This window comes from Siniperca chuatsi, linkage group LG22 (genome assembly GCF_020085105.1).
Source record: "Siniperca chuatsi isolate FFG_IHB_CAS linkage group LG22, ASM2008510v1, whole genome shotgun sequence".
Taxonomy (NCBI): domain Eukaryota; kingdom Metazoa; phylum Chordata; class Actinopteri; order Centrarchiformes; family Sinipercidae; genus Siniperca; species Siniperca chuatsi.
The window spans coordinates 20,110,327-20,125,748 of record NC_058063.1 but is presented as its reverse complement, the minus strand read 5'-3'; the positions used below and the strand labels follow the sequence as shown (position 1 = coordinate 20,125,748).

The 15,422-nt window shown below is 40.5% G+C and overlaps 1 protein-coding gene across 1 annotated transcript; it reads right to left on the bottom strand.

Annotated features, from left to right (window-relative positions):
• Positions 1-108: 108 nt before the first annotated feature.
• On the bottom strand, positions 109-11,160 carry LOC122869710. Its single transcript, XM_044182942.1, has 10 exons — positions 10,505-11,160; positions 9,571-9,755; positions 8,587-8,727; positions 7,713-7,848; positions 7,075-7,251; positions 6,421-6,562; positions 5,748-5,891; positions 4,706-4,758; positions 3,492-3,571; positions 109-1,867 (listed from the first exon to the last, which is right to left on the bottom strand). The coding sequence occupies exons 1-5, from the start codon at positions 10,613-10,615 to the stop codon at positions 7,123-7,125; spliced, it is 702 nt and encodes a 233-aa protein (XP_044038877.1). The 5' UTR covers positions 10,616-11,160; the 3' UTR covers positions 109-1,867; positions 3,492-3,571; positions 4,706-4,758; positions 5,748-5,891; positions 6,421-6,562; positions 7,075-7,122.
• Positions 11,161-15,422: the final 4,262 nt, after the last annotated feature.

Genomic DNA, 15,422 nt, shown 5'->3' with positions numbered 1-15,422 from the left:
TGAAGATAAATTATGTTTGGGGGTAAATAAACAGACAAACAACAATACAAACACATCCACAGCATACATAAAGACGACAGCAGCGAAAACAGTAAAGACAGTTGTTGGTTAGTCAGATAAAAAATAAATTTTTATTTCAGCAGGAACCTGTTTTTACATTTATAGGCAACAGTCTTGAGTCTTTCCACATACAAGCTGTCCATTACAACCTCAGGATTTTACAGTTCTAGTCTTTGAGGGTTGGTGTATCAGGACCAGAATTAGGGAGTTTGAGTTACTTCAAGCAAGCAGTCATCAGATGCCTGCTTCTCTAACCTCTGTAACACCTTCAAACACAGTTACAAACTTTGCCTGAGGGCCAGATCCACCACACGAGACACCTCATATTTTGAATTTACCCCTGTCTTAATCATTAAATCTTCTGCAAAATCAGAGCTTAAAATGGCTTTTATTTCCCATCTAACATTTAGTAAGTTGCACGTAAACGGCACAACTTCTCCACATAAACCGTTTAGCTATGACCAACAACTCTATGACCCCAAAATGTCTCTTTCTAAATCAAAAACAAAGGTTGATCTGGAGCACAGACAGTTTAAAGAGTAGTGTACTACTGATACATTTTTGTGGAGTTTAGTTTGGCTGCTTCTTGTGAGAGCGTATCTATTTTCCCAGGGTCCTATGTTCCCCAGACACATTAAGGAGACCTTTCTAATGGGCTTTATGTTCTCAGCAATGTTTTTTTCCTAGCTCAAATTTTCAGTGCAGTTTCCTGGGTCGATATGTTGAAATCACCTACCTACGGCTTATAACCTACTGATGTTATACTCCTTGAAACCTACGCCCTCAAATTTCAGGCAAGGCAGTTTTCTGGACTGTAGACATTGAAATCTCCACAGTGGCTGAACAGATTTTTATCATTCAAACTGCATTTGAAACGTCCATCTCCCTTTATTCTTTTGCAATTTGAACCGCAACCGGCTACTTATTGCCCTTTGACAAAGGACCTAGGAACATAGGGATGAGCCCCTGCTTTAACATGAACAGCAATATGTTCGGTACGAGACAGAAGAAAGAGACGAGTAGCTCAGTTTCAGACTGTATACAGATCAAATGCAGAGTTGAAAATGACCGTAACAAAGTGTTCAAGCCGCCCCCAGAGAAAACAACCTGGGCAGTGTCCCTGAGGTAATCTGATGAGATACAATAAAGTTAGATAACAAAGATTTAAAAGTGTCATACATAATAATATAGCATCCCAGTGATTATTTTATACACTAACAATAGTAACAGTAGTAAAGGTTTACACATGGTAAAAACAAATAAAAAATGGAAAAAATCTATAATTCCATGTCAAGAAGATAAGATGATGTGATATGATCAAAAGCTCCAGAACAGCTACTAAATGGACCTCGTGGGGAGATTTATTTCTCAACTGCTGTTTCCAAGGTCAAGAATGAAAGTTTGAACCACATGTTAAAAAAAAAAAATTCTTGACTTTGATGCTCAACAGGACTCATTCGCAAATGAGCCTTAAATCAGATAATGTGAATAATCGAAGAGTTTCCACACACACTGGCAGTAAATCTGAAAATGTCCGTTTTCCCAGAGGGATCTAAAAAATATGTTCATTTTCAAAAAAAATAATGTATAACAATACAATGGAAAAAATCAATTCAGCTAATTAAAAACAACAGAAAAGCTGTTGTTTTAGCTCTGGCAAGCAAAACAAGTTTTCCCTGCAGGAGTCAATACATGATCGCGTTGAACCAGCAGGGGTCCCTGTGGTTGTAACTTCCAGTTACACTCTCCTCACGAAGCTCAGAATGAAGTTTGATGGCATTCCGCGTCTCACAAATTCATTTTTAAACTGGAGGAGAAAACACATAACGATCACTGTTATCTGAGAAATGACGGTATGAGGAACATGTGGTGGACATGTGCGGAAACTAAAGTGAAATACATAGAGATTATTCGTTTCAACACATTTTGTGCTCATGGACGAACAACAAAACTACACATATACATGTATTTATGTAATGAATGGGTGAAGTTATTTATGTAATGTATGTGAACATAAATATGTTGTGTACATATGATAATTATTTCTCCATATTCCCCAGTTTGGTCTTCTACTATTGTTTTGTGTTCAATTCATAAGTGGATGTAGATTTTAGGAAACACAGATGATGCAGAATTTGCCCCTAACTAGTGATTAACTTACTGCTGGCAGGGTTATTTGGTGAACTGCTGTAAAGTAGCCGGAGAGCTGACGGCTAACACACTAGCAAACCCGGGAACATGCTAGCCTAGTCAGTCACAATAACTCTCCCAGCTTCTCTCTATTTTTGTGCTCCGTACTGTGCCGGCATTTTCTTTTTGCGAGGATTATACATCATTTCATTCAACAAAGAGTTTTTGAAGAGGGGAAAAGTTAGCACCAGTGGTGGAAGAAGTAATGTTACTGAGATCTTTTACCTAAAGTAGCAATACCACAATATGCAATGTAATTTTACTTAAATAAAAGTACAATGTGGCAGCAAAATGTAAATGATCAAAAGTAAAAGTACTAATGATGCAAAATGGCTGTAAATATTGTTGGAATATTACTGATTAATTGATTTTAAATGTAAGCATTTTAATGCTATCAAGGTAGCGCTAATTTGAACAACTATACTGTTGGCTAGTTTAATCTATAACGTGCATATTTTAGAAACTGATTTGTTTTATGTATAAAAAAACAAATGAGTAGCCTAGTTGTAGCTGTCAGATAAGTAAAAAGTACAATATTTCCCTCTGAAATGTAATGGGGTAGAAATATAAATTGTCATAAACTGGAAATACTCAAGGAAAGTACAACCTCAAACTTGTACTTACAGTTTTTAGAGTAATTGTACTTTTTATTTTAGTTATGTTCCACCCCTGGTTAGCAAGCTTGTTAGCTTGGTTGCTAACAGAACAATAAGTTCATACAGTATATTGAAAGGACATATTTGTATCATCGACTCCTGTCTCATAACTGTCTGCAAACTATTCCTCTTTTGTGGAGCAGTTATACTCCGACAGAGGGGTTTTTAAAAAGTTAAACAGAGCTAATAAGCTATGATAGCTTCCTCCATTTTGGACTCTCCAAACAGTTGCTATTTGTCAATGGTGCAAATTTGTGTGTCAAAGTTCAATAAAGTTGGACTTGACGCTAAAGATTGGTGCAGATTTTCATATCTAATGCGAATTCACTGGTGATTCCATTGAAATAAATTGATTTGGCTGCTAAATGTCATCATTTTAAATGCTGGTGTGACTCTTTTACCATCAGTAATTGATAACTTTTACTTCAGAGTTACCACAGATTAAAAATCTGCACGTCAGTTTCTTGTGAAAACCCTGCATCAGACATTAACTGTAATAACTGGAAGTACCACATATTCAGAGTATCTCTGCGTGGTTGTCTGATGCTTTGGCAGGATTTCTGATTAGATGAGAAGCATACTGACCTGTTGCATGACGGTATTCTTGATGTAGTCGTCAGACAGTGGAGACGAAGAAGAAATCCTCACTCTCAGACCTATGACAACTAGAAACACAGTGACTCAACATTAAAACGCAGGCCAGAAGGGCGATGAAACTGAGTAATATAGCTGTCTTAGACGAGGTCTTCCATGCTGAGTTCAAGTGCCGTTGTTCTCACTTAGCTCCCTCACTTGTCATTTAGCTATGTGTATGTTCATTAATAGACAATTACAGTGTGTACAGTGTATTGTAAAACATCGTCATTTGTCATACTCACTTTGTGGTGTATTTGTTGCAGTGGTGGTTGAAGTTAGTGAAGTAGTTGTAGACGTGATGGTAGATGTACTCTGCATGGTTGTTGGTGTAGTGGTGGTAATCATTGGTGTAGTAGTTTTATTGATTGTTGTATTTGTAGTTGGTAAAATGGTGGTGGTTGTAGTTTGTATGGTTGTTGTAGCTGGTGTAGTGGTGGTAATCACTGGTGTAGTAGTTTCATTGATTGTTGTATTTGTAGTTGGTAAAATGGTGGTGGTTGTAGTTTGTATGGTTGTTGTAGCTGGTGTAGTGGTGGTAATCATTGTGGTAATCATTGGTGTAGTAGTTTCATTGATTGTTGTATTTGTAGTTGGTAAAATGGTGGTGGTTGTAGTTTGTATGGTTGTTGTAGCTGGTGTAGTGGTGGTAATCATTGGTGTAGTAGTTTCATTGATTGTTGTATTTGTAGTTGGTAAAATGGTGGTGGTTGTAGTTTGTATGGTTGTTGTAGCTGGTGTAGTGGTGGTAATCATTGGTGTAGTAGTTTCATTGATTGTTGTATTTGTAGTTGGTAAAATGGTGGTGGTTGTAGTTTGTATGGTTGTTGTAGCTGGTGTAGTGGTGGTAATCACTGGTGTAGTAGTTTCATTGATTGTTGTATCTGTAGTTGGTAAAATGGTGGTGGTTGTAGTTTGTATGGTTGTTGTAGCTGGTGTAGTGGTGGTAATCACTGGTGTAGTAGTTTCATTGATTGTTGTATCTGTAGTTGGTAAAATGGTGGTGGTTGTAGTTTGTATGGTTGTTGTAGTTGGTGTAGTGGTGGTTGTTATTGTTTCTGTAAACAGAAGTGAATATAAAAGATAGATTACAAGTGAATTTAATCAATCCAGGAAATCAACAATGGAATTTAAAACGTGAAAAAACAAGGAAGGGCTCTACTCACCATTTCCAACGCTCACAATGACACATCGTAGCTCCGAGTGATACTTGACTGAACTGTGGAAATAAATCAATACGGTAGCTTATTTACAAAATTATGTCACAAATTATTTTTAGATATTTCAAGATAGAAAGTCTTTCTTGCTCAAGGAGGACATTTCTTTTACAGCCTGCACATGTAATTGTCTCACATAAAACATACATCAACACAATATACACATGGTCACACTTATCCCCAGATACACATGTACACACACGTACAGATATGCAGTATAAATCTATACATTCAGTGCTCAACACGGTATTATTTACTTAGGAATGCTAATGCAGATGGGACACAACTCTTGCCAAAGCAAAACCTCCTAATAGTTCGACATTTTGGGAAATATGCTTATTTGCTTTCTTGCCTGTGAAGTGGATGTGAAAGTAAAGCAAACCAGTGGAGACTCCAGGAAGTCACTGCTCCCGGCCAAGAAATAATCCTGCACATAACCCCCCGTAAAACCACAGCTTGTCGTTTTTACACTTAGTTTTTTGTACGAATTAAATATACGAGATATAGCATGTTAATTAATGAGCCTTAGAGGTGCTGGTAGGTGGATTTTTTAACCTGTGGACAAAACCAGGCTAGCTGTTTCCCCCTATTTCGAGTCTTTATGCTAAGCTAAGCTAAACATCTCTGTATTCACCGCACAGACATGAGAGTGGAATCGATCTTCTCATTAAACTCTCGGCAAAAAAGTGAATTAGCGTATGTACGAAAATGTGAAACTATTCGTTAAAGGTCAAATATACAAGATCACACAGAAGTAATGTTAAGAGTGGATTTTGAAGAAAAAGGTAAAAATGAAAGCACATAATGCTACTCAACTCACCTCTTTCATTACATTTATTGTATGCTGACTATATTATACCTGGATATATGCATTCATGACTGAAAGAGCTTTGCCATAAGAAACACAGTTCATAGTTTTTAATTTGAGGTATTTCTACAGTTTTTCCATATACATTGCTTCAGGGTAATGTTCATGGGACAAGTGACTGACTTAGAAATTGCCTGGACGACAAAACAGATGGGGTGGCTTTCTCCATCTTGGTTTTGGGACGGCGTCCATCTCAGGATGAACTGTCCAGTTCCTGTTGCAGTCTGGTTCGTGTTGTACGGCCCGCTGAACAGCAGCTCAGTCACACTTTAACAAACAGAAGAAGAAAAGGCTTGGCAAGTTAAATAGGCGTTTCCAAAACCTCCCCATCCACAAAACTATTTTCCATGACGATGATTAAAATGTTTTTTCTCTCACCTGGCCTCTGACTCATGGCAGTTGCTGGCAGATTTTTGGTGAGTCACATGAGCTGCTGATTCCTTTTTTAAATTTTTTTGTAGTTGCTTTAAAGTGGTCAAACCAGTATAAGCCTTTGAAACTCTGGTGCAAAAAACATGGTGCAAAATCTACGGGCGCTTACACACATTATACTGTAGGAAGTTTTTCATGTTTTCTTTTGGCTTTTGGCTTATATTTAACCTACTGTGTGTATATCCCAACGGCACTATACAGTTGGTTCTGTTACATTTGTTGCACTCTTGTCAAACCTATTTGTGATTTCTTGTGCACCTGAAAACCTATATATTATCTCACCAGAGAAACTTCTGCAGGACATCATTAACCTGTGGTATTTTAATATCTAAGTTCTTTTAAATTTGTTTTGTTTTTGACTTACTTGGAATTATTTGCCACTGCATTGATGCTGATTTCCAGGGCCTGATTGACAGGGGTGTACAGCTGAGCTCTGTTGGCTGGAGTTGGAGGCAGAAACCTGGGCAGATAGAGTCCCTCTGTGCAGGATGGCACCACAGGATCCACTGGAACAATAAAGAAAAGCTAAAACGTTTTCTAAGGATGAAAATGCCGGTTGGTCCCTCCATCCATCAGTCTGACAATGAATTGTTATCACACTGGTGATCCCTTAATTTGTCCTCTAGCATCATGATGAGGTAAAATTGTAAAATTTTCAAATACTTTATGATCAAATTCCTCAAAACTAATGACATTTCCATCAGCCTCAGTTGTACTTTGTGTTCAGTGCCTGTTAGAAAATCTTAGCATGCTAAGCTAATATGTGAAACATGGGTACCTTCTAAACATAAGCATGTTAAACCAGAACATTGTCATTGCCATGTCGATTATTTATATATATATTTATTTATCTAGTTTTGGTAAGACCTCCTTAGATTATAATGACTTGTTCCAAATAACTTTGATAATATACACTCTAAAAACTGATTCACTCTCTGAAGATCAACTCAACTACAGAGATTATTTCTAACTTCAGCACAGCTAAATAATGCCACGCTGCCAAAACAAGAGATCTTACCCCTTAAAACAAACTGAACAGGTAGTTTGCTTATAGTGTTGTTGGTAGTTATCCTCGTCTGCACCCGTTAGTGTCAGTCAGGTTGATAGTCTGCCTGGGAAAGTCCTCCATCACCAGCTGTACGGCGTATGGACCTTGATTACTGCTGTTGGTGGGGCTGAATGACAAAGTACAAGACTGCAAGAGGACAAAAAGGGACAAGAGGTCATAATAACTCAAGTATTTTTTGTCAGGTAATGAAATGCAAGCCTGTACATTTAATTTGGAATGGGGAAGATTTGGGCCATAAGGCTATTTTTGAGAAAAAATCCTACTCCTATTAATTTTCTTTTACATTATGTTTTCCTTTAATCCAGGAGTTTTCTCCAGTCAACATCGTGATCAGGTTTCTTTGCTTGTTTTCTCAGCTTGTCTTTTTGTCCCGCTGGTCAAAGGCTACTCAGTGAGCCAAGACTGAAAAGCATCCAGTGGCAACACGTGCTCACCAGTGTAGAAAACTGGAACCGTATCAACTCCACACAACAGTGCTGCTCACCATTAAAATTATGATGTTTTTTTATGAATTGTGTGCTCACTTAAAAACCCCAATATGTACAGTAGCCCATGTGTTTTGGACGGACTTGACTTTGGCGACTCACAGGTGAGAGGCTGAGAACAGACGGCGGTGTGCAGAGGTTACACTCTAACGTTGTGTTTCCATATCTGCATTTAACCTCGTCTCCGTCAGGGTCAAACGCCAACAGGTTGAAATCTCTCTGACAGTTTGAAGGAACTCTGTGAAAGAGAGAGAGAGAGAGAGAGGACATTGGTAATTTTGGCAGTGCTCAACCTTTCCTGCATTGATTTCCATGTAAAACATCAGCCAATTAGTCAACCTAGCTGTGCCAAAGTAAATGTTGGATTGTCTTGTCCAGGCAGAGGTATTTTTTGAATGTTAAATGTTAATCTAGTGAATGTCATTCTGTTTCGATTGGATGCTGAATGTAAAGTGACTCACTTGTTCCTCAATGTTTTCACCAGGAAACTCATGCTTGAACCTGAACTTGATCACAAGTCAACAGATTTCCCCTTTAAAGGTTTTTATCTGGGCACAACAAGTTTAAATCTAAGGAAAAAACACTTGTGTTTAGCTTTGTTTTTTCTTCTTTTTTTTTTTTTAAATTAGTTGTGACAGTTTACCCTACCAAATAAAATGCAGCGGAGAGAATTTCGAATGGTGATACTGTGGCTGCAGATTCACTTCATCAGTTCAACTTGTTCAACCTGCTTTGGAGTTATTGATGCGTGAAGAAGACAAAGGACTAAACATAACACCCAACATTTTCAGATGAAGATACAATACAAACTCCTTTCATCTGACTTTGTTGCTTACGACAAGTAATTAGACTATGTGAGGTGCTGAAGGTGCTAATGGTATTTTGATGCCAGAATGTGACACATACAATTGTTTAAATACAGAAGGTGTATAATTACTAACAAAAAGATAGAAATACAAACAGTGAGTAGGCTTACCTGACAGCTGGCAGGATGGTGGTCTGAGGTGATCTGTTGGCCTGGCCGGTGTCCGACCGGCTCCTCAGCTCCACCAGAGTCACAGCTCTCCATGATGTGATGCCATTTACGATGTTATCTATCCAGTTACCACCATTAAACCTTCAGTGGAAGTTAATGAGAACGTCAGTTTTTACTGTGCTGCACAGATCCCGAGTGTACACATGTACTGTAGGTGTGTACAGCTAACTTCCAAGATATTATGTCCTAATATAAAGTGTGTTATTAAATCATTGTTTTGCATGAAGCCACCAGAGCAGCAGTTTTTCCTATTTATTGATATTATTCATACCTCCATTACTGCTGTGCAATATCCACTGTCTCATAATAATCTTAATAAACTACACTTAACTTGACAGTACATGCACTACTACTTATTACTTATATTATTACATTGTATTATTATACCGTATTATCATCATCAACCGGTAAACCCACTTGGTACTTCACATTTATTTTATTTTATACTTATAACCACCTGGTACTTCATTTATTTTCTGACCTGTATTATATTTTTTGCTAGTACTTTCTCCTGTGTGCACTGACGTAAAGGCGAGCTGCTGTAACAAAGAGTTTCCCTTCGGAGATCAATAAAGTATTTCTGATTCTGATAAAAGCATAGTGAAATTGATTTGTTTCATGGCTGTTGACAGTGTTTTATGATTTATGGAGTGATAGATAGAGATATTCTAAATCCCCTCTGTAAAAACCTTTGACTCTAATATGCCAACAACATGAAACAAGAATTTTGAACCTGGCTTCATCCAAATGTTTGGATTTCTGTTCTGGAAGTTAACACATATTTAAATCTTTGCACATTGAACCATAACATTTCAGGAAACTTGTAAAAAACAAAATAAAAGTCTTAATGTAAGTAATCAACTCAGTCATCAGCTTGGACCCCCCCTTCAGTGATTTGAAGTGTTTGGTATTGGTGCCACTCACCACAGCTGAAACGGAGCGTTGCTGGGAAGCAGCCGAGTCGAGATCCCTTCTGTCTGGCACCACTCTCCACTGTTTTCCATGTCAACAGTGTTCAGCTGTAAGCTCTCAGTCCCACAGTCACCGCTGAGACATGTCCAATTTAAATTTGTGCAGGAGTGGAAGTTCAGCTTGTAGCGCAGGACCACCTGTGGTGTTACAGTGGAGACGTGTAATGGCATTTAATGATTCAAAGTTTATTGGGCTGCTAAAAAAAAAAAGAACATGCTACTTTGAAGACATGCATTTGTCTGTGATCCTGCTAAGACTTCATCATCTTAATAAGCTACACTTAACGTGACAGTTCATGCACTATTACTTACTTATTACATAGTATTATTATACCGTACATACTTATCATCAACCTCTAAATCCACTTTGTACTTTTTTAAATTTTATACTTATTTCCACTTTGTACTTAATTTATCTTGCCTGTATTATATTGTATTATATGTTTTGCTTAGTACTTCTGTTCCCGTGTGCGCTGACGTGACAGTGAGCAGCTGTAACAAAAGAGAAAGAGTTTCCCCTCAGGGATCAATAAAGTATTTCTGATTCTGATTTCTGATTAAATCTCTTGTTTTCTTAACAGGATTATTGCCACGTGGTCCAGGTACAGACAACATGGAAAGATATTTACCAAATTCTATTAATCGTTTTTGAAGGGAAAAATATTTATTGTACAGTATATTTCAAAATATATATATATAGAGAGAGAGAGAGTCCCCTCTGTTGCATTGTTCTTAGGACTTCTGAGGACGTAAGATACCGAATTTACTGCACTTTCTACTGTGTTACCCACATCCCAGAAATAGCCCACTGTTAGACCATCACTTTTTTTTCACACTGTCAAATTTCAAACGGTGAATAAAGTGGATTAAAACGAAACCGTACGTACCGTGACAGATCCGGCAGCGCTGGTGTTTTTGGGGTAGTAAGTCATCACTGTTCCATAAAAATGAGTAGCCTGGCTGCTGCAGACCAGCAGCAGCATCACGGAGAGCCACATGGTGAACACAGACGGCCTCTCTTTCTCTCTCTCGCCTTTTCTATTTGGCTTCTTTTTTTTTCCTCTTCCACACGGAAGATTGTTCGGTTTGAAATCAAACAATACACCAGGAACGAGGAAGGGTTTCTCGCTCTTGTTACAAGATTATGGCCGATTGAGTGGAGTCGTCTTAATCAGTTGTCAAGGTAGAAATCAGCTTGTCTCGCTGTTTCATTTAAAAAAAAAAAACAGGATTGTATTTTTTATCCGAAGTGCCACAGCTGTTAGTTGCACGGATCAAAGAGTCCATGCTGACACCTTACAGTCCCCTGGCGTTGTGATGCAGTATTATCCGATGAGTTGCCCCAACAATGAACAATGAACCATTTGATGTCTGCACAGTCTCAGCACCTGTGTGGACCCTTGTGTGAAAACCATCACTGTCTCAGACAAAATCTGATAAGCGGACCGTCCAGTTTTTAATGGGTGCTGAAAAAAAATAATAAGCAAGGGCGAGCGTGAGAAAATGTAATTGAATCCAGAAAATAACTTTCAGTAATATGTCTGCTATGCCGCGGTGGCAAAGAACGTCATTCAAATAAAGCCAGCCTTGGTGGTTTGGTGACTCAGTGGTGTGTCAGGTGTCTTTTGGCAGCAGCTCCTCATTCCTCTTCTTGACAGATTTGATCGTTTCACCCATGAATCACTATTAATTAAAACTAAAGTCTCATTTTACTGGATTATTGTTACGGAAAAGAATGTTCTTTATTGGATGGCAGCCAGAAATGGTGGGTATAGAGAGAGGGAAGTCTGTAGGCGGAAGACTTTGCAGAAGACTGGGGGATCGCTTGGAGACTGGGGGATCGCTTGGAGACTGGGGGATCACTGGAGACTGAGGGATCGCTTGGAGACTGGGGGATTGCTTGGAGACTGGGGAATCGCTTGGAGACTGGGGGATCGCTTGGAGACTGGGGATCGCTTGGAGACTGGGGGATCGCTGGAGACTGGGGGATCGCTGGAGACTGAGGGATCGCTGGAGACTGGGGAATCGCTTGGAGACTGGGGAATCGCTTGGAGACTGGGGAATCGCTTGGAGACTGGGGGATCGCTTGGAGACTGGGGAATCGCTTGGAGACTGGGGAATCGCTTGGAGACTGGGGAAATGCTGGAGACTGGGGATCGCTGGAGACTGGGGATCGCTGGAGACAGGAGAGCGCAGGAGACTGGGGAATCGCTTGGAGACTGGGGGATCGCTTGGAGACTGGGGATCGCTTGGAGACTGGGGAATCGCTTGGAGACTGGGGGATCGCTTGGAGACTGGGGAATCGCTTGGAGACTCGGGGATCGCTGGAGACTGGGGGATCGCTGGAGACTGGGGGATCGCTTGGAGACTGGAGGAATCGCTTGGAGACTGAGGGATCGCTGGAGACTGGGGGATCGCTTGGAGACTGGAGGAATCGCTTGGAGACTGGGGAAACGCTTGGAGACTGGGGAATCGCTGGAGACTGGGGAATTGCTTGGAGACTGGGGATCGCTGGAGACTGGGGATCGCTGGAGACAGGAGAGCGCAGGAGACTGGGGAATCGCTTGGAGACTGGGGATCGCTTGGAGACTGGGGATCGCTTGGAGACTGGGGAATCGCTTGGAGACTGGGGATCGCTTGGAGACTGGGGAATCGCTTGGAGACTGGGGATCGCTGGAGACTGGGGATCGCTGGAGACTGGGGATCGCTTGGAGACTGGAGGAATCGCTTGGAGACTGAGGGATCGCTGGAGACTGGGGATCGCTTGGAGACTGGAGGAATCGCTTGGAGACTGGGGAAGCGCTTGGAGACTGGGGAATCGCTGGAGACTGGGGAATTGCTTGGAGACTGGGGATCGCTTGGATACTGAGGGATCGCTGGAGACTGGGGAATCGCTTGGAGACTGGGGAATCGCTTGGAGACTGGGGATCGCTTGGAGACTGGGGAATCGCTTGGAGACTGGGGAATCGCTTGGAGACTGGGGATCGCTGGAGACTGGGGATCGCTGGAGACAGGAGGCGCAGGAGACTGGGGAATCGCTTGGAGACTGGGGATCGCTTGGAGACTGGGGATCGCTTGGAGACTGGGGAATCGCTTGGAGACTGGGGATCGCTTGGAGACTGGGGAATCGCTTGGAGACTGGGGATCGCTGGAGACTGGGGATCGCTGGAGACTGGGGATCGCTTGGAGACTGGAGGAATCGCTTGGAGACTGAGGGATCGCTGGAGACTGGGGGATCGCTTGGAGACTGGAGGAATCGCTTGGAGACTGGGGAAACGCTTGGAGACTGGGGAATCGCTGGAGACTGGGGAATTGCTTGGAGACTGGGGGATCGCTTGGATACTGGGGAATCGCTTGAGACTGGGGAATCGCTTGGAGACTGGGGGATCGCTTGGAGACTGGGGAATCACTTGGAGACTGGGGAATCACTTGGAGACTGGGGGATCGCTGGAGACTGGGGAATCACTTGGAGACTGGGGGATCGCTGGAGACTGGGGATCGCTTAGAGACTGGGGGATCACTTGGAGACTGGGGGATCGCTTAGAGACTGGGGGATCACTTGGAGACAAGTCCTATGCAGAGTAGCCTATAGAGTCCTTGTCATGAACGAGGTCGGACACATACTCAGGTGAGTGCAGGGCCTTTATGCAGGCTGTGACTGGGAGCTAATGTGGAGCATGAGTGTGATTGGGGGCAGGTGTGGATGATTAGTGGAGGGTGGAGCCTGGCGTATCCGTGACAATTATCATGTCCTGTATGTATTTTACATGTGAGGGTTAAGTCATTTTAGATTTTTTTCTTTTTCATTCGTCTTTTTCTGTTTTTTTATGACGCTGCACTTATATAAATATAAATATATCGAAAGATAATGACACACGTACAGTAAATGTGAATTATGAATCATAGACTTTGCTGTGATGTAATTATTTTATCTATACAGTTATAGATCTTTTCATGTACTCAGGTCTCTCAGTCTCGATGGGATGAAATGAAGGTTAAACTGTAAATAACAATGAAATCAAAGATTTAGATTTGGCTGTAAAACGATGTTTATTGTCTAAACAGCTTTTTAAAAGCGAAGAGCAAAAGAAGATGTGGTTTAAACAAAACTTTATTTTCAGCCAAGTCCAACATTTTACACATAAAAACATTTTTAAGTGTTTTTATTATTTAGGCTGATACAAAATACTGAGCAGAATCTAATAAGCTAATTGTGAAAAAGTGGTTCAAACAAACTAATCTTACATTATTAAAGAACCGTTAATTAATAAATTAAAGTAATTAATGATTGAAAATAACATTTCCTTTACAACAATGTCTTATTCATTTAGTATAAACATAAAAGGATTTTTTTTTAAATGTTCATTCTCTTCAAAGCTTTATGATGAAAATTCATTTACAAATGTAATCGTACTTTGATTTGGTACATTTGTGTTGAGTTGTACTACACTATTGTTGCAGCTAGCGTTGCATTCGGAGGAAAAGAGTGGACGAGAGATGTACCATCTTTAGCCGTTCTTGGCATATTTATTTTTTCTAGATGCCGACACATCAGTCTCACGGTCAGACAGTCTTCAATAAGAGTCAACCGTAAATAAACCGGGACAAACATAATAACGCAAATGCGTCTTTTGCTGCTCACACTCTAGTGCCCCCTTGTGGCATACGTATATGCATAATACAGAACAGTACAGCATTACATCAATATACAACTGAGGACATAATGAACATATTTTAACAATTTGCATTGGAGTATTAAATAATAATACCAATAAAATGATAGTCCTCCACATAACTGGTGGAAAAATACAGAATGTTAAACTATCACACACAATGAACTGAAAGCACAGAGAAGCAGCAGAACCGGATCCATCGCCTCTGAAGATAAGAACCACAAGGTCGAGTCCAACTGCTGTCACGCTGGAGTGGTTATCTGATGTGCAACCTTGGAGTATGACTTGTTTGTATATGTGTATAAAAGATCACTGTTGACTGCTCTCAGGCAGTCTGTGCTGTTGAAGTGTATTGATTCCTTGCTGCAAGTAAAATACCTTGAGAATAGAGATTCCTGTCAGGGAGCCAACACAGACACCACCAGCTCCACCCACCACAGTCATCAGATCACAATTACCTGAATACTGATTACACACACCTGCCACCAATCAATCCACTGCACTATAAAGCAACACTTCCCCGGGTCACTGACTGTCTGGTCTCAACTCTACCATGAGGTACTACCGGACTCGCTCTTCTACAGAAGAACGCCACGTATTCTGGCTTCCCCTCAACCTGTGTGTGCACTCGTCACTGTCAGTGAAAGGAGCGGACTGCTACTACAGATAAGACTTTCATAGACATTTCTAGTCCTTGCATAAGTTGGTTACTACTTTGCTCCTCCTGTGTACATCTACTACTGTGGCAATAAACCTTCATCGTATCTGCACTTACCTCCGTTGTCCTGTGTTCGTGTGCTGACAATTCCATTGACTGTCGTCTTTGAGTAAGATCTTGAAGGCAAAACCACGTTTTCTTGAAAAATAGGTGGAAAGTAACTAAGTACATTTACTCAAGTACTGTACTTAAGTACAGTTTTGAGGTACTCTTACATTTATGCTACTTTATACTCCACAACATTTCAGAGGGAAATATTGTACTCCTTACTTCACTACATTCATTTAACTACTGTAGTTACTAGTTATTTTGATTTTCATATACAAAACATGATCAACTTATTAAATATGATGCATACATTTACTCAAGTACTGCATTTAAGAACAATTTTAAGGTGCTTTACTTAAGTATATC